The sequence below is a fragment of the Theropithecus gelada genome, chromosome 7b, assembly GCF_003255815.1.
Source record: "Theropithecus gelada isolate Dixy chromosome 7b, Tgel_1.0, whole genome shotgun sequence".
Taxonomy (NCBI): Eukaryota; Metazoa; Chordata; class Mammalia; order Primates; family Cercopithecidae; genus Theropithecus; species Theropithecus gelada.
In genome coordinates this window covers 59,577,490-59,605,436 of record NC_037675.1, presented here as the reverse complement: position 1 = coordinate 59,605,436, position 27,947 = coordinate 59,577,490, and the positions used below count along the sequence as shown (strand labels likewise).

The following is a 27,947-nucleotide window of genomic DNA, read 5'->3' as shown; positions in this document are numbered from 1 at the left end:
GTCATAAATCTATATTTTAAAATTGAGTAAATGTCCTCATTTACCCCCACCAATTTTGTAAAGCAGATATTAACCAAACTTCAATAGTTATAAGACAAAAATTTAATGAAAATTGGACAGTATGTATAATCCAGGGCTAAGTAGTTACATTGGACTGGAGTAGAAATTTAAAATACAATAGATGCTGGAGTAAATGTTACATATTATCATCATCTGATTCATCTTCTTCCTTCAGAGATTCCTGTTAAGAGAAAATAGGTGTTTAAAATTGATTTTTAAAATTGTTATATCCCGTACCTGTGGGCAAGTTAAGCTACAACCACCTGAGTTAAGTGGTTAAATTCCTTTACTTGTAACTGAATGAACAGTTCTAAAATAAGATACCCACGCAAGGCCGGGCGCGGTGGCTCAAGCCTGTAATCCCAGCACTTTGGGAGGCTGAGATGGGCAGATCATGAGGTCAGGAGATTGAGACCATCCTGGCTAACACAGTGAAACCCCGTCTCTACTAAAAAATACAAAAAACTAGCCGGGCGAGTTGGCAGACGCCTGTAGTCCCAGCTACTCAGGAGGCTGAGGCAGGAGAATGGCGTAAACCCGGGAGGCGGAGCTTGCAGTGAGCTGAGATCCGGCCACTGCACTCCAGCCTGGGCGACAGAGTGAGACTCTGTCTCAAAAAATAAAAACAGACTAAAGGTGAGAGTCTCAAAAAAAAAAAAAAAAGATACCCGCGCAAAGATAATTAAGCAAATGTTGCTCTAACATGCAATGACTGTATCTTTGATAGAATGTATACTTAAGAGGCCAGGTGCAGTGGCTCAAGCCTGTAATCCCAGCACTTTGGGGGCCGAAGTAGGCAGATCACCTGAGGTCAAGTTTGAAACTAGCCTGGTGAAAACCCGTCTCTGTATTATTGGTGAAACCAAAAATGCAAAAATTAGCCAGGTGTGGCAGCGTGCTCCTGTAATCCCAGCTACTGGGGAGGCTGAGGCAGGAGGATTGCTTGAACCCTGGAGGCAGACATTGCAGAGCAGAGATGGGCCACTGCACTCCAGCCTGGGTGACAGAGCAAGACTCTGTCTCAAAAAAAAAAAAAAAAATAGAACATATACTTAAAAGTCCTAAAAAAACTCTTTGCACTCTAAACCCCCCACAATTTTTTTGGAACCAAGGCAACTGTATCCACTAGAGATAACCTAGAAAATTTCTATCCTTAGTTCAACTGAACTGTTAGTGATATTTAATAGAAGCCACCCAAGTTGGTTTATATTATTCAACACAATTTTGGTTAGACGAGTTTTTTTTTTTTTTTTTTTTTTTTAAATTAGGGATGGGGTCTTGCTGTGCTGCTCAGGCTGGTCTTGAACTCCTGGGCTAAGTGATTCCCCGCACTGTACCTGGCCAAGAGAAGTTTTTGTGCTGTGGCTTACCTTAGCGTATTTCTCTGCTTCTTCCCTTATATCTTTTGGAACAATTTCATGTCTTCCATTAGTTACTGTAAATTAAGCCACATATGTAAATGAATTTTAAATTGAGTACTGTATTGTAACTTGCAGTATACCACAGGATCTACCCAATCCACAGATCTGCCTCACCTAGGGTTGCAAAGTTGTACTATGAGTAATACTCAAATATTTTAGTGTGCTGCTTCCACATGAGATTATATGTGCCTACACATTAAGTTCTTATGGAAATGAAAGTAAATTATGCTATAATTTATAAATCCTGAGCATTAATTTATAGCATAGTATCTTTAAAACCATGAAATGGATGTTTCAAAAAATAACCTGTTCACAGCTTAAGTCAATTATTAAGCAGAACTTTCCCTTCATTTAGACAACCTAGTAAATTTGTTTTAGCTTTCATTATTTTAGAAAGGACTCTCAGTTGTAGATTAGCTGTGGTACAGGTAATTCCTAAGGCAAATAAATGTACAAAAATAACTTACATTCACCAACCCAGCTGAGTTCTAGTTCAAAAGCTTTATCCTTAACTTCATCATGTACTATGTAAATTCTAGAACAGAAAAGGGAAAGGTAAGATTTTGGTAACCTCTAAACATTGTAGTAGTTCACAGACCCATAGTCAGTACAAATTAGAATGTCCATCCATAATAAAATTATAAAATTACACAGACACAGTCTACATAGCATTTAACATTAGAGAAGACAAATTACACAGGGACTGAAATGAAACATTTGCTCTCCCAACAAATATTCAATATATCTAATCAACCCAAGTTCAGTTTATTTTTGCACATTGCTTTAGAGATATAACTTGGGTGGGTGCAGTGAGTGGCTCACACCTGTAATCCCAACACTTTGGGAGACCAAGGCTGATGGATCACTTGAGGTCAGGAGTTTGAGACTAGCCTGGCCAACATGGTGAAACCCTGTCTCTACTAAAAATACAAGAATTAGCTGGGTGTGGTGGTGGGTGCCTGTAATCCTAGCTACTCAGGAGGCTAAGGCAAGAGAATTACTTGAACCCAGGAGGCAGAGGTTGCAGTGAGCCAAGATCACACTACTGCACTCCAGCCTGGGCTACGGAGAGAGACTCCGTCTCAAAAAACAAAAGATATAACTATAAAAGATACCTCATAAAGAAAATGGATTCACTAGGAAGAAGTGTCATTAACTGTGCCCTTTTAGGAAATTTATTTTTTGTCCCATTAATTTTAATATTTTTAAAGCCAACTAATTGGCTGGGAACGGTGGCTTGTGCCTGTAATCCTAGCACTTTGGGAGGCAGAGGTGGGCGGATCATGAGGTCAGGAGATTGAGACTGTTTCAAATAAATAAGTAAAACCAACTAATTTATGTGTTTGCAATTATTATGGTCTCTTCAACCTACAGCTTCTTGGCAGTAGTCTTTTTAAGCTCCTTGTCCATTTTATAATGGCTTATATGCCACAAAACCTGGCCTTCACATTGTAGTACTTTACAAATTACAGCAAAGAAGGAGGCACTGCCATCCAACATATTAAAGTAACGTAAAAAGTATCAAGAGGCCAGGTGCCGCGGCTCACATCTATAATCCCAGCACTTTGGGAGGCCAAGGCGGGTGCATCACAAGGTCAGGAGTTCAAGACCAGCCTGGCCAAGATGGTAAAGCCCGTCTCTACTAAAAATACAAAAATTAGCCAGGGTGCCTGTAATCCCAGCTACTTGAGAGGCAGATGCAGGAGAATTGCTTGAACATGGGAGGTGGAGCTTGCAGTGAGCCAAGATTGTGCCACTGCCCTCCAGACTGGGCGACAGAGCAAGGCTCCATCTCAAAAAAAAAAAAAAAAAAAAAAAAATCAAGAAATTAAGTACAGTAGCAGAGTATAGCTTTTATCTAATGCTTTCCACTGAGTTACACACCTTACTTTTTGGAGGGTCTTCTAAAACCTTGCTATAATATGAGAGGATCTCAATTTTTTAGAACTAAGTAAAAGATAACATGCTGCTTCATTTTCTTAAATGAAGAAGGGATGGCTTTCCTAACATGGAACACTTAATAGATGACTACCATTATACCTAAATATAAAAGATGGCAAGAACTGATTTCCAGAAGCACTTCAAAGGATTGGTTCAGTGAAGGAAACAGAGTATATCATGATAAAATACTACACAATTCAAGGAAGATAAATGACTTCCTTTCTTAGCAGTTCTGCTGTATGTTGGTTCCTAATGTTGCCGTTAGAATGGCTTCTGCCTGCTTCACAACTGAAACTGGAAGGGCGGAGGGGAGGAGGAAGCAGGAGGGGTAAAGGCAGTAGCAGTAATGATGGACCACTTTATAAGAGACTGAGTGTCATGTAAATAGTATGTTTATTATACAATAGAGCCCATTGGAATTTTTTTTTCTTCCTTGTATTGTTAGATGTAAAACCTGAGACACTACCGTACAGAGAGCTGATTGACTAGACCTTGTTCATGTAGTTCTAATGTGGAATAGTTAGAGGTGTTATGAATTATCTGAATATAACTTTTGAATCTAAAAAGCTGGCTATACAACATGTTTTGTTGGAATCTTTGTAATACCAAATGTCTACACTCTTTTATCTAGAAGAATAAAAAAATTTTTGAAACATCATTACCCAGGTTAATTGACTTTTTTATTGCTTACTGTCTAAATACCTGTTACATATTAATAGTATTCTAGTTTACATACCTGTCATCAACTATTCAGGGTTTCTTAAGCTAGTTTTTGAAATGTTTTGTCATACTGCTCTTACCTTGTTATAGGAACTTTTATAATAAACCTGAAAAAGTGAAACATATCGTTCCCAAATAAACAGATCATGTAAATGAGCCAGCTTCGTGGATCATGTATGGAAATAATTAGTTGTAAACCTATAAAGTTTGTAAGCATTATTAGAGGCAATCTAAGATTATTATTATTAGTACTTAAGAGATTTGAGAAGTTGGGAGCTAACAAATTAAGGCCCTAATGGTACATTATATGTCCTTAACCTGTAACAGGAGTTTGTCAAAAGCTATTTTTCCCATCCTATTCATTACTACTAAAAAATGTGGCTTGAAAACATTTTCCTCCTTTGTGAGGCTTCTTAGAATGTTAAATTTACCTTCTAAAACACACTAAGTTATTTTACAGGAAAACAGCCTCTTAGGATTAATGTAATATATATATGCAAAGGTCAAGTGAAATATTTTTGTGGATGGTAAGAAAAATTTCAACTTACATTTTTGCAACTTCTTTAACAATATCACGGCAGGTCATTTCTTTCATCTACAGAAAATAAAATGTATATTCATCAGAAGAACATTTTCCACTTGTGTAATTATTTTCACTTTTATACTCAGATATAAAAACCAAGGAAAATAACCTGAAGTCTGAAAAAGACCAGAATCGAAGTTTCCTGATTCATATTTTAATGTTTTGAAATTTATACGCCAGGCCAGGCGCAGTGGCTCACGCCTGTAATCCCAGCACTTTCGGAGGCCAAGGCAGCCGGATTGCCTGAGGTCAGAAGTTCAAGACCAGCCTGACCAACATGGTGAAACCCTGCCTCTACTAAAAATACAAAATAGCCAGGCATGGAAGTGGTGCACCCCAGTAATCCCAGCTACTCAGGAGGCTGAGGCATAAGAATCTCTTGAACCCAGGAGGCAGAAGTTGTAGCGAGCCGAGATTACGCCACTGTACTCTAGTCTGGGCGACAGAGAGACTCCGTCTCAAAAAAAAAAAAAGAAAAAAAAGTTTATACACCAAAAAAGATATTCTGAGATATCCTATAGTTACCCCTAACTTTGTGATAAAATTATAAAAATCCACAGCCATCTATAAATCTGAAGTCTGACCTGAAGTTTGAATGACTGGAGAAGACATCTGATTCTCTTTATAGCCAATTTAGGCTAATAAAATGCAAACAAATCATTAATGTCTACTATATGCAAGATACAGAAAGATGAAGGAAGGAGTAACAAATCATCCTTTGTGGAACTATTCAAAGCAAAAATGCAAAATACCAGGGAAAGCTTTGAAGAACCAAGATTTGAGCAGGTTCTTAGAATATAGATTGGGGCCGGGCGCGGTGGCTCAAGCCTGTAATCCCAGCACTTTGGGAGGCCGAGACGGGCGGATCACGAGGTCAGGAGATCGAGACCATCCTGGCTAACACGGTGAAACCCCGTCTCTATTAAGAAATACAAAAAACTAGCCGGGCGAGGTGGCGGGCGCCTGTAGTCCCAGCTACTCGGGAGGCTGAGGCCGGAGAATGGCGTGAACCCGGGAGGTGGAGCTTGCAGTGAGCTGAGATCCGGCCACTGCAGTCCAGCCTGGGTGACAGAGCAAGACTCCGTCTCAAAAAAAAAAAAAAAAAAAAGAATATAGATTGGATTGGATTTCAAGAGAGATGAACGTATAAAGCAGAAGTGGGAAGCCAAAAGCTTTTTTCCAAATTAGAATTAAGCATTCTTTCAATGAACACTTGGAAATCAAGGTAGAAAAGTACCCCTAGGGCCTAGGTGAGGAGTCTGTATGTCGTTAGGTTTTGATAGTAACCAGTGCAAGATTTTATTATCGGACATACAGGTTTCTGAATAGACAGGCATTTCTCAACAAGACATGACAGGATCAAAACGATGTTTGCGCAAACTGCCCTTCATCTATTGTGGATACATTGGGGGATGATGGAATATAATGAAAGGTAACAGGTGCTCATACAGCAGTCTAGACTTTAGGTGATTCAACTACTATATATTTAAGCTAGATTATCTTTTTTTCTTTTTCAATTTTGAAATCTGGATGCTCAAGCTATGCCTGCACAACCACATGAGGAAGAAGGAACAATGACAACAACAAAACACTAAATTTAAATTTAAGAATACTAATCTTAGGAAATAGATAAACCATTATTTGGGTACAACTAAAGGCAAGTGGCATAGACTCTTAAAGAAATATTTTGGGGAAGAAAAAGACTAAAAGAGATCTAAGGAAGAAAATGTGAACCTCGACAGTTTGAAACAGTTAAAAAGGCAGTGTAGAAATTGCTCAGGCAGTTTGATTATGGACTATTAGATGATACTTGGGTCTGATAATGGTATAAGGAGAATAAAGTATTTAGGGATGCAATATGCCTGCAGCTTTTTTCAAATAGTTTATAGGGAAGGGGGATGTGTAAGTGGTTAACTGAAGTCTAACTAGATGAGTTTGTTGTAAGCTTATGATGTTTACAGTTCTTCATGTTAAATTGAGGGTGATCACAGGAAGGGAAAGAATACTGATCTTTAAATTTTTGCCCTTATTGGTTAAGTTCTGTATTTAGTGAATTAACTGCATCCTACAAAGTCAAACTTGAAAAGCACATTTTAAATGGCAAATATATTTTTACATATGTTTGTAAAGTTTTTATTTTTTGGTAAACCATCAGAAGAGAACAATGATACAGAGCAGGGGTCAGCAGATGGATTCTGTAAAGCATCAACTTGTAAATATTTTCAGGTTTATTAGCTGTATGGCTCTGGTTTCTGTTCCCTGTTCCAAATGTTATAGTCTAGTGTTGTATTTTCGAAAAGTAGCCATGAACTGAATGTAGCTGTGTTCCAATAAAACTTACACAAAAGCAGGCAGTGGGCCATAATTTGTAACACCTGATTCACAGCATAATTTTGTCACAAACTGTAAGTGTTCCTCAATTAAAGTGATTTTTTTTCTTGATTTTTTTCTGGGACTTACTGTTTTTCCCATTCCTTACTAGGATTTAACTACAGAAAGATAGTAACTGCTCTAAATATTCTAATTTCCTTTACTTTTTTGAGATAAGGTGTCGCTCTGTCGCCATGGCTGGAGTGCAGTGACGTGATCACAGCTCGCTGTAGCCCCCAACTCCTGGAGCTCAAACAGTCCTCCTGCTTCAGCCTCCCAAGTAGCTAGGACTACAGGTACATACCACTTCACCTCGCTAACATTTTGTTTTAGGAGACAGGGTCTCACTCTTTTGCCTAGCATGGTCTTAGAACTCCTGGGCTCAAGCAATCCTCCCAACTTGGCCTACCAAACTGATAGGGTATTACAGGGGTAATCCCCCTCAACGAGTATAAATATTCTAATTTTCAACTTTCCATATAATAGTATGGAGAGGTGAAAACAAAAGGAAAAGAGTAGAAGATAGGAACCTAGCATCAGACTAGTAAGTGTGCAATGGAAAAGAACATAGGTCTAAGACTCATAAGGTCTGGATACTGTTCAGAACCAGCTGATTCTGTGGTCCTATGCAGTGTGTTTAATCTGCAGTTGAGCTTGGGCTAAATGACCTCTAAGATCCTTTTGTCAACTTTACTAAAATACGAAACAAATTAGGCTTTATAGATGGTTCTAGAACTCAGCATTGTATAAATGCCAAGCGCGAATAAATATTTTCTAGAAGCTGGCCTTAAATAAGTTGAATGAGTAGTTGAGAAAGATTCTAGTACAGCATTAACATTTAAATGCATGTGAAATTTTATCTCACTTCAGTTTACCAAAACCCTGATAAATTGTACGTCTGCTTTTTAGGCAAGTTTCTGAGAGGTCATCAATAATACTGAAACAGTATCCATGAAGTCTTTAAGTTGATCAATGTATGGCTAAAAGGAAAACCAAGCTTTTAAGAAAACTTTTTCACACTAATAGCTGTATGTTGTGAAAAAATAAGTGGGTAGTTGTAAGAGTATAGGCTAAAATTTATGCCTTATGTGGCTAGGAGCAAAGTTAAGAGAACCAGTGGAGCACAGCCAGACATAAAAGCTGTGTTCCAAAGAAAGAAAGAATATAGGAAAAATATAACTTTTTATTAACTCAAAATTTTAAAATTTTCAAACTAGAGCTCACATAGATTCATAAATAGGTTTCAAGGATTTTGTGAAATCTCATCAAAAGCTGCGTTTTTCTAGATTGAGGCTTTATAGCAGTTATTAAAAATCATAAAGGGATGTATAACACAACTCTGTAGATATGTTATCAGCTTTCACATTCAGTGACTTAGCAGCTTCATAAAGCTCTACTCTAAACATCAGACCACACTATATCCTTAAACCAAGCTTCTCCAGCCACGGGGCACAGAGCCAAACACAAATTCAAACTTTAACACGTTACGAGATTTTTTTTTTAAGCTCATCAGCTATCATCACTGTTGGTGTATTTTATGTGTGGCCCAGGGAAGCCAAATGATTGGACATCCCTGCCTTAGACTGAAATGTCTGTGGTGATAAAATTTCACTGCATAAGGATGACAATGTAGTAAAAATTCAAGCATTAATTATTACCTGAAGCTTCTCTATTTCCGTCTTTGCAGCTTGCCTGGCTTTGCCAATGGCACAGCCCCAATAACCCTATTTAGAAAAAATATATATATAATCACTGAATTAGTATGCTATCATATATAATTAATGACTACTAATGTTTCTATTTATAACCTAGTGAAAGGATGTTAAATGACTTTTAAAAGCAAGTATGGAAAAGTATAGTCAAACACATTCTGATGAATGCCAAAGGGCTCAAAAATATTAAAATACCAAGCAATTCTAACACTACCTCTATTTTTAATAGAGGTATATCCAAAAATATTTAAATTGCATAATCATATACACTTTGAGACATTTTGGGGAACATGAATGGGAAAGATTTTAGCACTATGAAAATGAAAAATGAAATTATATATTCCTGAGACACAGAAATAAAGTTAATTCCTATGAGTTCAGTACTCTAAACCCCAATGTTTTTATTTTGTAAATTTTTTTAAAGAAAAGGATGCACAGCCGGGCGCGGTGGCTCATGCCTGTAATCCCAGCACTATGGAAGGCTGAGGTAGGTGGATCACCTCAGGTTGGAGACCAGCCTGGCCAACATAGTGAAACCCCATCTCTACTAAAATACAAAAAAATTAGCTGGCTGTGGTGGCAGGTGCCTGAAATCCCAGCACTATGGAAGGCCGAGGTAGGCGGATCACCTCAGGTCAGGAGTTGGAGACCAGCCTGGCCAACATAGTGAAACCCCGTCTCTACTAAAAATACAAAAAAAATTAGCTGGCTGTGGTGGCAGGTGCCTGTAATCCCAGCTACTAGGGAGGCTGAGGCAGGAGAATCACTTGAATCTGGGAGCCGGAGGTTGCAGTGAGCAGACACCACGCCACTGCACTCCAGCCTGGGCAACAGAGTGAGACTCCATCTCAAGAAAACAGTTAAGAAGCGGTAATAATAGGCTGGGTGCGGTGGCTCACACTTGTAATCCCAGCACTTTGGGAAGCTGAGGCATGTGGATCACTTGAGGCCAGGAGTTCCAGACCAGCCTGGGCAACATGGTGAAACTCCGTCTCTACTTTTAAAAATACAAAAACTAGCCAGGTGTGGTGATACAGGCCTTTAATCCCAGCTACGTGAGAGAAGCTGAGGCACGAGAATCCCTTAAATCCGGGAGGCAGAGGTTACAGTGAACCAAGATTACACCATTGCAGTCCAGCCTGGGTGACAGAGCAAGACTATCTCCAAAAAATAATAAGAAGAATAATAATTTAGGGAAAGCTCTTAGAAATCACATTTAAACCTTCTCTTTAAAAGGGAAGGTAGGGCAAGGTGGCTAACGCCTGTGATGCCAGCACTTTGGGAGGCCAAGGTGGGCGAATTACTTGAGATCCAGAGTTCAAGACCAGCCTGGCTAACGTGGTGAAACGTTGTCTCTACTAAAAATACAAAATTAGCCGGGTGTGGTGGTGCATGCTTCTAATCCCAGCCTACTCGGGAGGCTGAGGCAGAATTGCTTTAACTGGGGAGGCAGAGGTTTGCCCTCTAGGCGACAGAGCGAGACGTTGTCTCAAACAAAATTAGGTCCAGTGCGGTGGCTCACGCCTGTAATCCTAGCACTTTGGGAGACTGGAGTGGGCAGACCACTTGAGGTCAGGAGTTGGAGACCAGCTGGCCAACATGGCAAAACTCCATCTCTACAAAAATACAAAAATTAGCCAGGCATGGTGGCATATGCCTGTAATCCCAGCTAATTGGGAGGCTGAGACAGGAGAATCGCTTGAACCTAGGAGGCAAAGGAGGTTGCAGTGAACCAAGATCAAGCCACTGCACTCCAGCCTGGGAGAGACTCCATCTTAAAAATAAATAAAATAAAATAAAAGGGATGACATGGCTGGACATGGACGCTCATGCCTGTAATCCCACCACTTTGGGAGTCCAAGGCAGGAGGATTGCTTAAGGCCAGGAGTTTGAGACCAGCCCTGGGAACGTGGAAAGACCTTGTCTCTACAGACACCAAAAAAATACAAAAATTAGCCAGGCATGGTGGCATGGACCTGTAGTCCCAGTTACTTGGGAGGCTTAGGTAGGAGGATCGCCTGAGCCCTGAAGTTAAGAGGCTGAAGTGAGCTATGATTGTGTCACTGCACTCCAGCCTGGGCAAGAGTGAGAAAAAAAAAAAAAGAAGACATTAAATACAGTTTTAAGACAGTGTTTATAGTAAAAAAGGAAAATTACATATTCAAAATACTATATGTACTGTATAGCTTCTATAAATAACATATTGAAAACAACAAATCTTTGCTCTGCCTCGTATCGGTTATTAATGATAAACAAGAAAACATGGTTGGGCACGGTGGCTCACACGTGTAATACTCCCACTTTGGGAGACCCAGGTGGGTAGATCTCTTGAGGCCTGGAGTTCAACACCAGTCTGGCCAAAGTGGCAAAGGCCTGTCTCTACTAAAAATACAAAAAAATTAGCCAGGTGGTGCACACCTGTAATCCCAGCTACCCAGGAGGCTGAGGCAAAAGAATCATTTGAACCTGGGAGGCAGAGGTTGCAGTGAGCCGCTGTGCTCACGCAACTGTTGTTAGATCAACATCAGATCCAACGTGAGCCACTGGATCATGCCAGTGTGCTCCGGCCTGGGTCACAGAGTGAGATCCTGTTCCACCAAAAAGGAAAAAAAAAATGCTGTTGGACAAGAGGTTGTTGTAAAAAAAAAAAAAAAAAAATTGCTTGAATGAGTTTTTTAAAAATTTCATATAATCTTATAATGAGACTTAAATGCTAATGAAATACCATTAAACTAAAATAGAATTTCAAATGATTCAAAAGTACTCACGTATGAAACACCTGATGGGTCAATCATGTAGAGTTGCGCACCGTCATTCACACTGTAAGACCCTAACATGAAACTGCATAAAAGTATACAAACAGCTTAAACCATGGCAATAACATAAAAGTATTTTTGAAAAAATGATTAAAATGCAATTATATTTTGTTTCTGAGATAAATTACTAATATACATATAGTACTTTCATACAGTGGTTTCAAATAATTAAAACTAGTACATACTTGAGATTATTCAAAATTCATGTAGCTTTTTTTGTTTAATATTAATCTTTCTGATTAAGGTGTCCTAGAAAGTCTAGCAGTACAGGGAAAGGAGTAATGATAAGATAGATGAAAATCAAAACTAATGAGAGGGCCCAAAAAATAAGGCATAAACACAAAAAGGTCAAGGGAACAAAATTCCTGGCAGAGAGTATACTGAATCCATGTGAAATCCTTTCTACCCTTCATTCTATTTCCCAATATCCTGCCAGTCATTTCTCTGCAATAATCAGAATTGGTTCAGTGTATTTTTCTATGCTCAACAAATTAGGCTATTAGCTAATTGTATGAAATACTGATTTTCTGAAATTGCAACATTCAGTGGGCACTGTTTCCATGAGTTCTGCATCTGTGGATTCAACAAACCACAGATAGAAAACTTTCAAAAAACATTGCTTCTGTACTGAACAACTGTGATTTTCTTGTCATTATTCCCTAAACGATATAGTGTAACAGCTATTTACACTGTATTAGGTATTGCAAGTAATTAGAGATGACTTAACATATACAGGAGGATATGCACAGGTTATATGCAAATACTTAACCATTTTATATGAGGGACTTCAGCAACCTTGGATTCTGGTATTCATGGGAGGTCCTAAAACCAATCCCCCACAAAAACCAAGGGACGACTATATTTGCCTTAGAGCAGAAAAGAAACCAGCATCATCTTACACATCATCTCATATGCGGAATATTTTTATTCAATTCCCATCCCTACCGTCATTTCCATCCATCTTCTACCCTGATATGAGACTTATCCTTCAGAATATATAGCTCACTGTCACTATTTTAAAGCCTTTCAACATTTCCTTTGCTGAAAATCAGCATGGAACACAGACTTTTACATGACTGGACCCCTTCCTACATCTTCAATATCATCTCTAAACCTCATACTCTACACACCAAGCATACTTAACTATCGCTGGCCCAAATATTTTCATACCAGTTCCTGTGCTTGCAACTACCAAGTCTCCTTACAGCTCACACTCTTTTCCTTGCCTCCTGTCCAGAAACATTCTGTTCCCTAATTGTTGTCCCTTTATCATATCACCTCTAAGATTTTATCAGTGTGACTTCACACCTGTGTCTCCACATCTATGACTAACTTAGTGCCCAACAGATGTTTACTGAAAAAGTTCTCTCTGGCCCGGCGCGGTGGCTCAGGCCTGTAATCCCAACCAACACTTTGGGAGGTCAAGGTAGGCGGATCACTTGAGGTCAGGAGTTCAAGACCAGTCTGGCCAACATGGCAAAACCCCATCTCTACTAAAAATAAAAAAATTAGCCAGGTGTGGTGGAAGGCGCTTGTAATCCCTGCTACTCAGGAGGCTGAGGCAGGAGAATGGCTTGAACCCGGGAAGCAGAGGTTGCAGTGACCCGAGATCGTGCCACTACACTCCAGCCTGGGCGACAGAGCGAGACTCCATCTCAAAAAAAAACAAAAAAAAGTTATGGGAAAAAAAAAGTTATCTCTACTATTTTTACTTCCTTGAAAAGAGTAGAGAAGTTTGATGAACTCAGAGCTCAGTTGAAAGGTATTCTACATAGTCTGAAAGCAAAGTGTTTCATAATGTAATTTAAGTGAGAGGCTTAAGAATGACTAATGTCAGCCTGGGCAGCATGGTGAGACCCCGTCTCTACCAAAAAAAAAAAAAAATTTAATTAGCTAGGCATCGTAGCCCATGCCTGTGGTCCCAGCTACTCGGGACGCTGAGGTAGGAGCATCGCTTGAACCAGGAGGTGAAAGCTGCGGTCAGCCATGATGGCACCACTGCACTCCAGCTCAGGTGACAGAGCAATTGTCTCAAAAAGTAAAACAAAACATAAAACACTAATGTAACATTACCAATAGAATAAAACTCAAGTTTTCTTTAATATCTGTCTTAGTAATTAAATATGACTGATGATAAACAACTCAAAGGTAGGACTACAGCTGAGCACTCAGATGTTAGTATATGCACTATTTTGACCAAACATGTTTGACTTTTTTTTTTAAGTCATAAGCCAAACATGTCTTTTCATTTTAGAAAAATCTAGTCATAAGTCTTCTCTGTGAAGCCAAATTTGAATATTTATACCTATTGCAGGTCTTCATGCAGCTGAATCCCCACTTCACCCCAAAATAAAGTATCAGCACTTCACTTTAACAGAAAGAAAAACTGTGCTTAATGGGAATTGTGAGATGTAATTTTGTATGGACTAATTACTGACTGCCAAAAATAATCTCCATTTAATAGCATATTACCTACAGGCTTAAAGTATATCAGATGGAAATTAATAAGAAAACTGAAGTATAATTGGCTGCTTAATGTTAACACAGCATATATTTAAAATTACCTAAGAATATCAGGGACTAATACCAGAGAGTTTATTATAATCAGATTAAAGTCATTGTTATCAGTTCCTTGTTTTATAATCACTTCAGATCTATATAGTCCTTTTCACTATTCAAACTTTTTTTTTTTTTTTGTAGAGGCAGAGTCTCTATTGCCCCGGCTAGAGTACAGTGGTATGATCACAACTCACTCCACCATTGAACTCCTGGGCTCAAATGATCCTCCCAAGCAGCTCCTAAGTAGCTGTGACTACAGGCATGTGATACTGCACCTGGCTAAATTTTAAATTTTTTTGTAGAGATAGGTTCTCACTACGTTGGCCAGGCTGGTCTCATACTCCTGGGCGCGAGGGATCCTCCCACCTCAGCCTCCCAAAGTACTGGGATTACAGGCATGAGCCATGGCACCCAGCCTCAAGTAGTTTCTATGTACACTGTTTTATTTAATAATTGCCCTAATACTTCTCGATAAGAGTTCCTATTTTTAAGTATGTAAAAGGCTAAGATGCTGGGGAACATAATAATTATCTATAGTACAGATCTGCCTTTTGAATAATTCACAAAATTTCATACCTGCAGCCAAAAGGTCTAACAGCACTGTAGAGTGTATATGCATGCACATACATGGCCACTCTGTCTGCAAGATGCTATGAAGGGAAGCAGAAAAGCTTATTAATAAACTTCTATTACTGTCCAAAAGGTTTCTCAACATGTTATCAACTTACTTTTAGTGGAATGTTGTAGCCAAAGTTAGATCTAAAGTTGGAAGCTTCTTCTCTTGCTATGTCTGCTAAAGAACGAGCATCTGCCAACAAACCTGCTACTGCCTGAAAAAAAAGCACCAATTTACTAGAGGAACACATTCCTATCACAAATCAAAGTCTGCAATTATTATAGATTTACTAAATTTTTTTAACAAGTATTACCATTCAAAATAAACTTTTTTGGCTTAAAGGCTCTCTACAAGGCATTTTGATGCTTGAGTATGAAATTATAATTTAGAAATTTACTAAGTATAACTTCATTGCTTTGTCCAATGCTCATATTCAGGACTATTTCCTTTTTTTTTTTTTTTTTCCTGTGACAGAGTCTCGCTCTGTTGCCTGGGCTGGAGTGCAGTGGCCTGATCTCCACTCACTGCAAGCTCCGCCTCCTTAGTTCGCGCCATTCTCCTGCCTCAGCTTCCCTAGTAGCTGGGACTACAGGCGCCCGCCACCACGCCTGGCTAATTTTTTTGTATTTTTAATAGAGACAGGGTTTCACCATGTTAGCCAGGATGGTCTCGATCTCCTGACCTGGTGATCCACCCGCCTCGGCCTCCCAAAGTGCTTGGATTACAGGCGTGAGCCACCGTGCCTAGCCAATATTCAGGACTACTTCTATCATAAATCCTCTTCCCCTGATTTACTACTTCATTATAAAGAAAAAAAACCATGGGTCTTGGTCAGATTTCATCTTTTTTTTTTTTTTTTTTTTTTTGAGACAGAGTCTCACTGTGTCACCTAGGCTAGAGTGCAATGGCGCCATCTGGGCTGACTGCAACCTTTGCCTCCCTGGTTCAAGGGATTCTCCTGCCTCAGCCTCCCCAGCAGCTGGAATTGGCTAATTTTTGTATTTTTAGTAGAGACAGAGTTTGGTTTTGCCATGTTAGCCTGGCTGGTCTTGAACTGCTGACTTCAGGTGATCAGCTTGCCTCAGCCTCCCAAAATGTTGTGATTACAGGTATGAGCCACTGTGCCTGCCCCAATTTTGATCTTTTCTCTAAAGTTATTACAGGTTGAGGATATCTAATCCAAAAATCTGAAATTTAAAACATTTCAGAATCTGAAACAAACAAACAAAAAACAGAACTGCAGTTACTATGTATGTGCCGAGAAGCCCTCAGGCACTGCAGTGAAATCACATGTTAGTGTGGCATATTTTTCTTTTTTCTTTTTTTTTGAGACAGAGTTTTGCTCTTGTTGCCCAGGCTGGAGTGCAGTGGCACAATCTCTGCTCACCGCAACCTCGATCTCCTGGGTTCAAGCTATTCTCCTGCCTCAGCCTCCCGAGTACCTGGGACTATAGGTGCGTGCCACCATAGCCCGGCTAATTTTTGTATTTGTAATAGAGACGGGGTTTCTCCATGTTAGTCAGGCTAGTCTTGAACTTCCGACCTCAGGTGATCCGCCTGCCTTGGCCTCCTAAAGTGCTGGGATTACAGGTGTGAGCCACTGCGCCCAGCCTAGTGTGGCATATTTTAAGTTTGGAGAAAAATGTCCAAGTAGTTCAGTTTGAACATTAGATCATTTTACTACATTCCTTTCAATGCCTTCACATCTTTCAGAAGCTAGGCTGTTAGTGGTTGCTATGAAAAAAATAAGTAATGTGCAAAAATCGGTGTGAAACAGGAAATGACAGGGGCTGCATCCAAAGTTGGGAAGTTGTGCAGTGTACATACTAGAAATTTTGGTTGCTTAAAATGAAATAAAACATTTTAATTTTTAAATAAAAATATTTTTCACTATATGTGTATTTTTTTAAAAAATGGCTACTAAGTTTTTAGGATGTAAACACTAAGTTCTTTGGACCTAAATACTTAAAAACGAAACCATTAGGTATTTTTAGCCTAGAGAAGCCATGAGAAAAACTACTGGGATACTTATGGTACCATAAACCAACCAAATTTGAAACCCTCTAGCCTAGGACAGTTACAGAATTTAAAAGCGGTATCAAAATCTTTAAAAGCCTTTTTTTCCTATGCTACCCAGTAATAGTAATAATAATTACTAAGAGATACTGAGCACTCATTACATGTTAAGCATTTTACATAATAATTTTTAACCTCACAACAACTGTATGTGCCAAGTACTATTATCACCCTTGTTTTGCAGACAAGAAAATGGGTGTTTAAAATAACTTCCCCAAGGTAACCCATGCCAGTAAGTTATACCACTTAAAGAATCTTCTATTGCTTTAGAGAAAGCTTACTATAAAGTCACATAATTCTCAAATCACTTGAAGATGACAACTGTGGAAGAAGGGAGGATATTAAGCCTTAATTTTCTCCAACCCTCCTCAATGTCTAATGTTGGCCGGACACACTGGCTCATGCCTGTAATCTCAGCAACTCAGGAAACTAAGGCAGGAGGATCGCTTGAGCCCAGGAGTTCAAGACCAGCCTGAGCAACACAGCAAGATCATATCTCTTAAAACAAACAAAAAGTTATCCAGGTGTGGTAGCACACTTGTAGTCACAGCTACTTGGGAGGCTGAGGCAGGAGAATCACTTGAGCCCAGGAGCACAAGGCTGCAGTGAGCTATGATCATGTCAGTGCACTCAAGCCTGGGCAACAGAGCAAGGCCTGCGTGTGTGTGTGTGCGTATATTTATGCATAATTTTTTTCAAAACATAAACTTTTTCTATTACATAAAAATATACAAGATCACCTCCTACTAGCTAGGTTACAATCTAGCACATTTCATCAAAACATATCAGTTTCGCTGGCAATAATAAATCTGTTCAGCATGATTCTTAGCAAACTAACACAAGAACAGAAAACCAAAAACCACATGTTCTCTCTTATAAGTGGAAGCTAAATGATGAGAATTCATAGATACAAAGACAGGAACAACAGACATTGGGGCCTACTTGAGGGTGCAGGGTGGGAGGAGGAAGAGGATCAGAAAAAATAACTACTGGGTCCTAGGCTTAGTACCCGGATAACAAAAAAAATATGTACTACAACAACAAAAAATCAAAAGAAAATGTATATATACACAATGGAATATTGTTCATCCTTTAAAAAGAATAAAATGCTAGGCTGGGCGCGGTGGCTCACGCCTATAATCCCAGCACTTTGGGAGGCAGAGGCGGGTAGATCACTTGAGGTCAGGAGTCCGAGACCAGCCTGACCAATATGGTGAAACCCCGTCTCTACTGAAAATACAAAAATTAGCTAGGTGTGGCAGCGTATGTCTGTAATCCCAGCTACTGGCGAGGCTGAGGCAGGAGAATTGCTTGAATCCAGGAGGCGGAGGTTGCACTGGGCTGAGATTGCACCATTGCACTCCTTCCTGGACGACAGAGACTCCACCTCAAAAAATAAATTAAAATATGGCCGGGCGCGGTGGTTCAAGCCTGTAATCCTAGCACTTTGGGAGGCCGAGACGGGCGGATCACAAGGTCAGGAGATCGAGACCATCCTGGCTAACATGGTGAAACCCCGTCTCTACTAAAAAATACAAGAAACTACCCGTCGAGGTGGCGGGCGCCTGTAGTCCCAGCTACTCGGGAGGCTGAGGCAGGAGAATGGCGTAAATCCGGGAGGCGGACCTTGCAGTGAGCTGAGATCCGGCCACTGCAGTCCAGCCTGGGCAACAGAGCGAGACTCCATCTCAAAAAAATAAATAAATAAATAAATAAATAAAAATAAAATCCTGTCATTTGCAGCAAAATAATCTGTTCAGGAGAAAAATATTGAGATAAAATAATCTTTGAAGAAGAAGAAAAATTAGTTTTATGGTTTATTGGTTATACTTTACCAGTACCTTTTGTGTTTGTGTGTAACATTAAATCTCATTTAGATATAAGAAAGCTATCAGCTGAACGATGTGGGTCATATAAGGTGTCTTTTCATTTAGAAAGGGCTCTGGAGTAACACGCAGACCCAAGTTTGAATCCCAGCTTTTCTTTACTAACTGTGCATCTATTTTTTCACCTGTGAAAATGGCATTAGGCCGGGCGCAGTGGCTCACGCCTGTAATCCCAGCACTTTCGGAGGCTGAGGCAGGCGGATGGATCACTTGAGGTCAGGAGTTCAAGACCAGCCTGGCCAACATGGTGAAACCCCGTCTCTACTAAAAACATAAAAATTAGCTGGGCATGGTAGCAGGCACCCATAGTCCCAGCTACTTGGGAGGCTGAGGTAGGAAAATTGCTTGAACCCAGGATGCAGAGAGTGCAGTGAGCTGAGATGGCAACCATGGCAATCCAGCCTGGGTGACAGAGCGAGACTCTGTCTCAAACCAAAAAGAAAAGAAACAAAATGACATTGATATAACCTTCACTGGATTGTCAAAATTAAACAAGGTAATTTATGTAAAGAGCTCCCAGCATAGAACCTAATATACAAATATTCTCCTTTCTTCCTTTCCTTTTCAGGTGGCCGGATTAGAATCATTCCATTCTTTTTTTTTTTTTTTCCCGGTATTGGTTCTTACAAGCCAAGTCTGCCATCTATGTAGGGTAACTGTGGTATATACCAGTAGTGTATTTATGGCTGGGCTTGCAATTTAGTCCCTCACAACTTAGATACCAACTGCATGAATAACTTATTTCAGTCATGCCCTATGAAACTATTATGGATGTGTTCACTTTTCCATTTCATTAAACATCCTTTCCTGATGTTCCACCTTATATAAAGGTGTTTGCTATCTGATGGCATCTTTACTGTGACAGTGATCCCCACAAGAGATACAGAAAGCTAAAGATTCTTCACCTCTCAAGCATATGCCTTCATCAGTGATGTGTGTTGCCAAGATCTCATTTCTACGCATACTCCCCACCCCTCTCCCTCTCCTGCTCTTCTTTCAGCAACTTGGATTTTCCCCCATCACTAATAAGGTTATGAGAATACTGCCTTTCTACTTGACAGTGAACTGGACCAATGCAGTAACTCGCTCTGATTACTTTTGTGACTGCACAGTGATCTATTCCAATCAGTTACTTCAAAAGAAATTGGACAAGACGAAAAGGAACATTTTAAAACATTACCTTACCATTCCAACATGCCGATCAACATTAAAAAGTCGTTTGTTGGAACCTTCTTCATAAAGTTTAGAAAGGACTAATTTTTCTACCCCAAAGACAACACCATCTTTGCATCTGATTCCAATAGCTGTACTGAAACAAGGAGAAGAAAATCAGTTTTTTAACTGAAAATAAACTTCATAAACTAACAAAAAAACAAAACAAAATAAGTAACATTTAAGGCATGCCAAATACATTAAAACATTTGAAAACCAGGAAGAGAAAACACACTAAAGTGTAATAAATACATTACATCCATATAAATATCATGTGACCCTCCCTCCAGAATCTAGTACATCATTTGACTAAAAATATATTAATATATAAGTATAAAAATGCTAATGAAACACAATATGGCGCAGTGTCTGACATGATAATTATGTTATAAACAAATGACATAAATTCATGTCCATTAAAAATGGTACATAACAGACATATAAAAGACAGGTTAGATACAAACTTAAAAGTTAACAGTGACTGCTCTGGGTAGAAGGATTATGATTTATTCTTCCTTTTGCTCATCTCTTTCTTCCAATTTTCCCATAATAAACATATTGCTTCTAATAAGTATATAAGAGAATAAAATATATGTTCTGCTACAACTGTTTAAAATAAAAAGATCTTAAAATAACCTCTTAAAGCCAGGCATGGTGTAATCTCGGCACTTTGGGATGTTGAGGCAGGAGGATCTCGTAAGCCCAGGAGTCCAAGACCAGCCTGGGAAACGTGGCGAAACCTGGCTTAGCCAGGCATGGTGGTACACGCCTGTAGTCCCAGCTTCCTGGGAGGCTGAGGTAAGAGATTGCTTGAGCCCAGTTAGGTGGAGGCTGCAGTGAGCCAAGATTGCACCACTGCACACCAGTCTGTGCAACAGGGTGAGACCTTGTCTCTCACACACACACACACACAACCGCTTAAGTAAAATGTGGAGAAATTACATGTTGCCATTTCAAGATGAACATGTGTTACACTTTATTGTTCTGTTGCTTTTTGATAAAGGTAGTTCTGATTGGAAACAATAGAGACAAAATAAGCAATGCTTGATTGTACAGTTTTCTGGTAAAATTATCTCAACTTTCTCTTCTTTTTTTTATTTTAAAGAAATGGAGTCTTGCCATACTGCCCAGGCTTGACTTGAAGTCTGGAGCTCAAGTGATCCTCTCACCTTAGTCTCAGTAGCTGGGACTACCAGCACTTCTCTATTTTGGGTAACACCATCACCAAACTCTACATCCTCCAGGTTGAGCTTCTATTTACTATTAATTTTTTTTCTTCAAAATTTCCTTCATGTCCACTTCTTTACAATAATTATACCAGCATTGGGATCCTTATAATTTCAGGCCTACATTACTACAGCATCTTTTCTACTTCTCTAATCCATTTTATCTAAGACCAGCCTAATTGCTAGCTTTGTTTCATTTTGCCAGTCATAATATAAAAAGGGATCCACAACCTAAAAAGCAGGGGAATTGTGTCATTCACAGGTCTCTTAAAATCTGATGATGATAGTTATGGCATTTCTTCCCAGAAAAATGAACAGATGCACACAACAAATTTTCTAAGAATTTCTGACACTCCTTCCCCAATACTTTAGGTGTCTTCCATAGCTCCCCTTGCAAGGTTAGACTCCTAAGAGTCTGGCAGAGCCCCCTGAGCATATTCAATTTCCTGTTATAAATTCTGTACTCTACTGAAGTTACCTCACTGTCAACCTTCCAACACTTCATGTTCATTTTTGATTCCATGTCTTTGAGGTTATCCTGGATGCTAGAATACATTTCCTCTTCACCACTGCTAATTTAAATGAATTTCCCCAAAAGGTTTGCAAACTTACTTGAACTCAAGCTCTACAGGTCAGAATGTAACCTCAGGACTTTGGAAGGCCCAAGTGAGAGGACTGCCTGAGGCCAAGAGTTCAAGACCCATCTGGCCAACATTTTGAAACCCTGTCACTTTTTTTTTTTGGAGATGGAGTCTCGCTCTGTCTCCCCGGCTGGAGTGCAGTGGCGCGATGTTGGCTCACTGCAACCTCCACCTCCCGGGTTCAAGTGATTCTCCTGTCTCAACCTCTCATGTAGCTGGGATTACAGGAGCACACCGCCACACCCAGCTAATTTTTTGTATTTTCAGTAGAAACGGGGTTTCACCGTGTTGCCCAGGCTGGTCTCGAACTCCTGAGCTCAGGCAATCCACCTGCCTCAGCCTCCCAAAGTGCTAGGATTACAGGCGTGGCTCACGCTCAGCAGGAAGCCTGTCTTAATTATCTCAACTCAACATCTTCCTCAATGTTTAAAACATTCTTGAAAATCTGGAAATCTCTGAGATCCTCTCAGGCAGTCTTCAAGGTCAATAATTTTCAAAAGAATTCAAAGACTTCGGCTGGGTGCAGTGGCTCACACCTATAATACCAGCACTTTGGGAGGTCTAGGCAGGCGGATCACTTGAGCTCAGGAGTTTGAGACCAGCCTGGGCCACATGGTGAAACCCTGTCTCTACAAAAAATTAGCCAGGCATGGTGGCACATGCTTGCAGTCCCAACTACCTTGCGGGGCTGAGGCAGGAGAATAGCTCGAGACCAGGAGGTCGAGTCTACACTGAGCTGTAATCACACCACTGCACTGCAGCCTGGGTGACAAAGCAAGATTCTATGTTCTGCCCCTAAAAAAAGTTTTTTTTAAAAAAAAGGAATAACAGGCCGGGCACAGTGACTCACACCTGTAATCCCATCACTTTGGGAGGCCAAGGCAGGAGGATTACTTGAGCCCAAAAGTTCAAGACCAGCTGAGGCAACACAGTGAGACCATGTCTCTTTTTTAAAATGAATAATTTTTTTTTTTTAATAAGAAACTATCATTTGTTCAGTTTTGGTGTATCAAAGACAGGTTACATAGATCGTTAAAAAGAAGAACCTTTAGGCTGGGCACGGTGGCTCATGCCTATAATCCCAGCACTTCAGGAGGCCGAGGCAGGTGGGTCACCTGAGGTTGGGAGTTCGAGACCAGCCTGACCAACATGGAGAAACCCTGTCTCTACTAAAAATACAAAATTAGCTGGGTGTGGCGGTGCATGCCTGTAATCCCAGCTACTCGGGAGGCTGAAGCAGGAGAACTGCTTGAACCCAGGAGGCGGAGGTTGCAGTGAGCCAAGATCGCGCTGTTACACTCCAGCCTGGGCAACAAGAGCGAAACTATGTCTCATTATGAAAAGAAAAAGAAAAAAAAGCACTTTCCTCACTTTTTCTCTTTCTGAGACAGTCTCTGTTGCTTAGGCTAGAGTGCAGTGGTGCAATCTCGCCTCACTGCAACATCCACCTGCCAGGTTCAAGCGATTCTCCTGCCTCAGCCTCCCAAGTAGCTGAAACTACAGGCGTGTGCCATCACGCCCGGCTAATTTTTGTATTTTTTTATTTTTTAGTAGACACAGGGTTTTACCATGTTGGCCAGGCTGGTCTTGAACTCCTGACCTCAGGTTATCTGCCCCCCTCAGCCTCCCAAAGTGCTGGGATTACAGAAGTGAGCCACCACGCCCGGCTGTGTTTTTTCTTCATTCAGGAAAAAAACACATTCGTTTTTAAGGTTTCAACTTTTAAAAATATTTCATCTTTGCATAAATCTGACTTTTTAAAAATCATATTTAGGCTGGTCGTGGTGGCTCACACCTGTAATCCCAGCTCTTTGTAATCATGAGAAATATAGGACTGGGGCTACTCTTTGGGAGTGCAAGGCAAGTGGATCACTTGAGACCAGGAGTTTGAGACCAGCCTGGCCAACGTGGCGAAACCCCGTCTCTACTAAAAATGCAAAAATTATCTGGGAATGATGGCACATGCCTGTAATCCCAGCTACTGGGGGAGGCTGAGGCAAGAGAATCACTTGAACCCAGGAGGCAGAGGTTGCAGTGAGCCAAGATCATACCACTGCACTCTAGCCTAGGTGACAGAGTGAGACTCAAGTCTCAAAAGAGAAACAGACATAGAAAAAATCCTTGCTGAATCGAACATGTGACTAATTGCAAAAGACATTTAAAACACAAGATGTATGAGACATAAAAAATAACAAGGTCACAAATCTAATGGCCAAGGAAGCCTATGATACAAATCAAGAATTTGAAAATGGAAAACAAAAAGATGATAATGAATGTGATTTTATATACTCTGCAACATGGATAATCTAAGTGGATAATCCTGGAATCAACGAGAAATACAGGACTAGGGTTCATGGAAAACATCTGGCCTAGAAAGAGATCTAGAAATGAATAGAGATTTGGGGACATATACTAATTTGTACCAAAGTAACATAACAAAGCGTAATCACCAAAATATAAAATAAAAGGAGACATGTAATACCTGGTTAAATGTTTCTTACCTACTATTCTCCACAGCCTTCATAGCATATTCAACTTGAAAAACTCTTCCGTCAGGAGAGAATGTAGAGGCTGACAGGTCATACTTAAGGAGAAAAGGCAACAGTAAGCTTGTATCTTTGGCAGTAATGACCATGCAGTTTCTTCCCCTCTAAATGGCTTAAGCATCAGGAACATGTTATATCCTAACAAAGACCTTGCTTGCAAGAGAGGAAAGGGAAACTTGTCAGAGCAGCAACAGTAGCTAAGGTAAAGCTATATTCAGCTATTGAAGAGTAATGGATACAAGTCCCAGGTGAAGTCAGAACACTTTTCACACAGACTACAAAACTCATTTTTTAAAAAGGTTAATATGGGGTAGTAGAACCACCACTGGAGTTTGAACATTTAAATTTGTAACCATAACTCTGCAATTAACAAACTAAAAGACTTCAAACAAATCATTTGGCATTCACCAAGCACTTAATGAGTATCTATTATGTTAGTCCACTACATGGAATACAAAGGTGATCACTCATTCATTAAGTCCTTCAATTTCAAATCAGACATGAATCTAGGTGCTAGAGATACAGCAGTAAATCAGAAAAGGCACTAAGATGAAAATAAAAGAGTAAAGCAATGGAAGGAACTACTACAGACTACATCAGCAGGGAAGGCCTTCTGGGGCAGTAATATTTAGGCTGAGTCAAACCTAAATGACAAGAAGCTAGCCATTTAAGATATGAAGGAAAAGCCTTCTTGGCATTTGGCACAAAGATCTTAGGGTAGAAATAAGGCCAGCACAGTCAAGAAACAGAAGTAAGGTCACTGTGTCCCGAGCACTGTAAGCAGCAGAAAGAATAGACTGTATTAGTGAGGTAGCTGAGGGTCAAATTATGTTGGGTCTTCCAGGCTGGAACAAGGACTTTGTATTTTATTCTAAATGCAACGAGGAATTTAAGCAGGGGGAGTGGTATGATCTACATTTTAAAAAACATCATTCTGGCTTTATGTGGAAAATGAATTCTAGAGAGAACAACAGAAGCAAAGATAAGGTGTTCCAAAGATAGTGGTACTAGCTTAGACAAGAGAAGAGGTAGAAGGGAATACTTTTTCAGAGTATAGTAAAAAAAATAAAAATAATAAAAATAAACTTGCGAGGCCGAGCATGATGGCTCATTCCTGTAATCCCAGCACTTTGGCAGGCTGATCACGAGGTCAAGAGATCGAGACCATCCTGGCCAACATGGTGAAATCTCGTCTCTACTAAAAATACAAAAATTAGCTGGGCATGGTGGTGTGCACCTGTAGTCCCAGCTACTCGGGAGGCTGAGACAGGAGAATTGCTTGAACTGGGAAGCGGAGGTTGCAGTGAGCCAAGATCGTGCCACTGCACTCCAGCCTGGCAACAGAGCAAGACTCCATCTCAAAAAATAAAAAAATAAACTTGCTAAAGCGTTGGTTCTGGAAGTAAAACAAGGAATTAAAGATGAATCACAGATGTTTTCATATGACCATTCACTGAGCTGAAGACTGTAGTAGATGCAAAATGGCAAGGTAAGGAGAAAACCCAGAGCTCTACTTTGACATGCAGTACAAAATAAACAATCAAGTGGACAGACATGCCAAGCAGACAAACAATTATTCCTATCTAGAGTTCTTGGGAGAAATGAACACAGAAGATAAGCCTTCAACAGTGGTACTTTCTGAGTCTGTTTCCTGATCTGTTAAACCCAGATCATTAACCCTACCATTGTTACTAAAATATCCCACATGGTTATATTATCAAGTATTCTTTAAAAGGTTTGTAGAATGAAATACTATTAATTGAAGGTAATAATATAATTGCAAAGTCAGTTTGCTACAAGATTTATTATTGAGCATTTACTTATCTAAGAAAAGTATGGCAGAACTTTAGCATTCATAACCGAATGGATTAAACCATTCCAGACATAAATTGCCTATTATCAAATTTAGAACGCCAGTACTTGAACTTAAGGCTGAGCATGAGAATCTTGTTAAGTAGAAATTGAGGAACTGAGAAACTCATTATTCAGTAACTCTAGTGCAAATAACCAATAAATCTTGTAGAAACTGTATTTTCTATATAGAGAAGTACATAAAAGGAGTAAACTGCACATATACATACGTTTAACAAAGGAAAGCCAAACAAGTTAACAAGTCCCACTGCAAAATCCTCAACAGTCTATCAAAAGTCTGAAGCTGTTAAGTTCCTAAGTAACCACTTAAACGTTTACGGAATAAATGCCTACAAGTGCTGTTAGGTACTTTGTATAGGAAAAACAAGGACAAAGGAAAAACTGAAGGATTCATCAGATTTAGTTATTCAGATCATTTTTATTAGTTCTGTTCCGACAGGGTTTCCAGTGACTCTTAAACTGAGCGGTCGATGATCTGCACACTTAGACAGAGAAGGCCCGTGAATCAGCAGCAACCTGGGAACTGCAAACGCAGTCCACAGAAAGCACGATCTCCAGACCGTGGAATCCCAAATCTCACTGCCTCGGTGGTTCTCAAGAGAACACACTATTTCAAGCCCCACGAGTTTCCACTTTCGGTTTCCCTAAGTGGCTGAAGAAAGTGACTCAGCAATCCAAAGCTGCTCCAAACCTCACCGCGGCGACGCCAAGCCGGCTACACCTGGGCTGAAAAGCTTCAGGAGTCATGGTCACCTGAGACGCAGGCCTAGCATATAGGGGATAAAGACGACCGGTCTCCAAACAGCTGCAAGTGGCCCACCCAGCCGAAGGCGGTCTTAGAGCACCCCAGGTCCGCGAAACCCTTGTGGTCTGTCCCAGTTCCCTTCAACCCCAAGCCTTAGGTTAAACTATCACACCCAGAGACAGCAAACTCACCCCGGTGCCGATTGAGCTCATCGTGCTAAACCCAACGGGACGCGTAAGGATTCCAGGCCTAGAGCGCTTCCCCTACACCACAGGATGCCGCAAACTAGTAACAGACCCGCTCATTGGCTGCATCGCCAACCAATAACCTTTTTCTCTGTGGCTCGTTCCGCGGCTCCGGCCCCCAAGACCAGGAGTATTGTGGGAAAGAAGCGGGACGCTAGAGGCTGGCGGCGCGCATGTTCAGAAGCAATGGAGGCGGGATTGGGGAAAGCAAAGGCTCCGCCTTTAGTTCACGTACTTTGAGTTTTTGGCGTCGTTTTATCTGAGAAGCTGCTCTATTCCTTTCCTAGGAATTATTATTTATCTTTTTATATTATTATTCCCTCCTCGTCACTGTATTCTTTCTTTAAGCAAAAGGGAGAGATGCTCGTATACTCAAAGAATAGAAAAAGCAGTAGGGGCGAAGTAACCTGTCTTCCTCCGCGTCCCCATCCTGACCTAGAATCTTGATGGCATCCACCTCACCTTCTTATGCCAGACTCTCGGGAAGTTTCGCTTCAAGGGTATCGTCTTTGAATTCAGCTTGGAATTTTACACAAGTATTAGTACTCTTTCTATGAGTATAACGCTTTTTGGTAGAGTTAAAGATATGTCTGATTAAAGATTTATTGAGCGCTGATATATTCCACGTGTTCAAGAAAAAGCTGTAAACAGAACATACCACCGTTTCTAATGGAATTTACATTCAGTAGGAAGAAATAGA

General features: G+C 40.2%; 2 protein-coding genes across 3 annotated transcripts in view; one reads left to right on the top strand and one right to left on the bottom strand.

Moving 5' to 3' along the window:
* The window catches only part of ARMH4 (armadillo-like helical domain containing 4), a 301,177-nt gene that overhangs the window by 26,536 nt on the left and 246,694 nt on the right, over positions 1-27,947 (top strand). The window lies entirely within an intron of this gene.
* PSMA3 (proteasome subunit alpha 3) lies at positions 83-27,330 on the bottom strand. 2 transcript variants are annotated; one of them, XM_025393068.1, is made up of 11 exons: positions 27,194-27,330; positions 24,341-24,423; positions 19,946-20,069; positions 14,911-15,012; positions 14,759-14,832; positions 11,576-11,627; positions 8,754-8,819; positions 4,691-4,737; positions 1,949-2,016; positions 1,431-1,495; positions 83-241 (listed from the first exon to the last, which is right to left on the bottom strand). In XM_025393068.1, exons 1-11 carry the CDS (start codon positions 27,212-27,214, stop codon positions 197-199), a joined length of 747 nt encoding a protein of 248 aa, XP_025248853.1. In that variant the 5' UTR covers positions 27,215-27,330; the 3' UTR covers positions 83-196. The 2 variants fall into 2 exon arrangements, with proteins under 2 accessions (XP_025248853.1, XP_025248852.1); XM_025393067.1 differs by having other exon boundaries at positions 11,576-11,648; positions 27,194-27,327.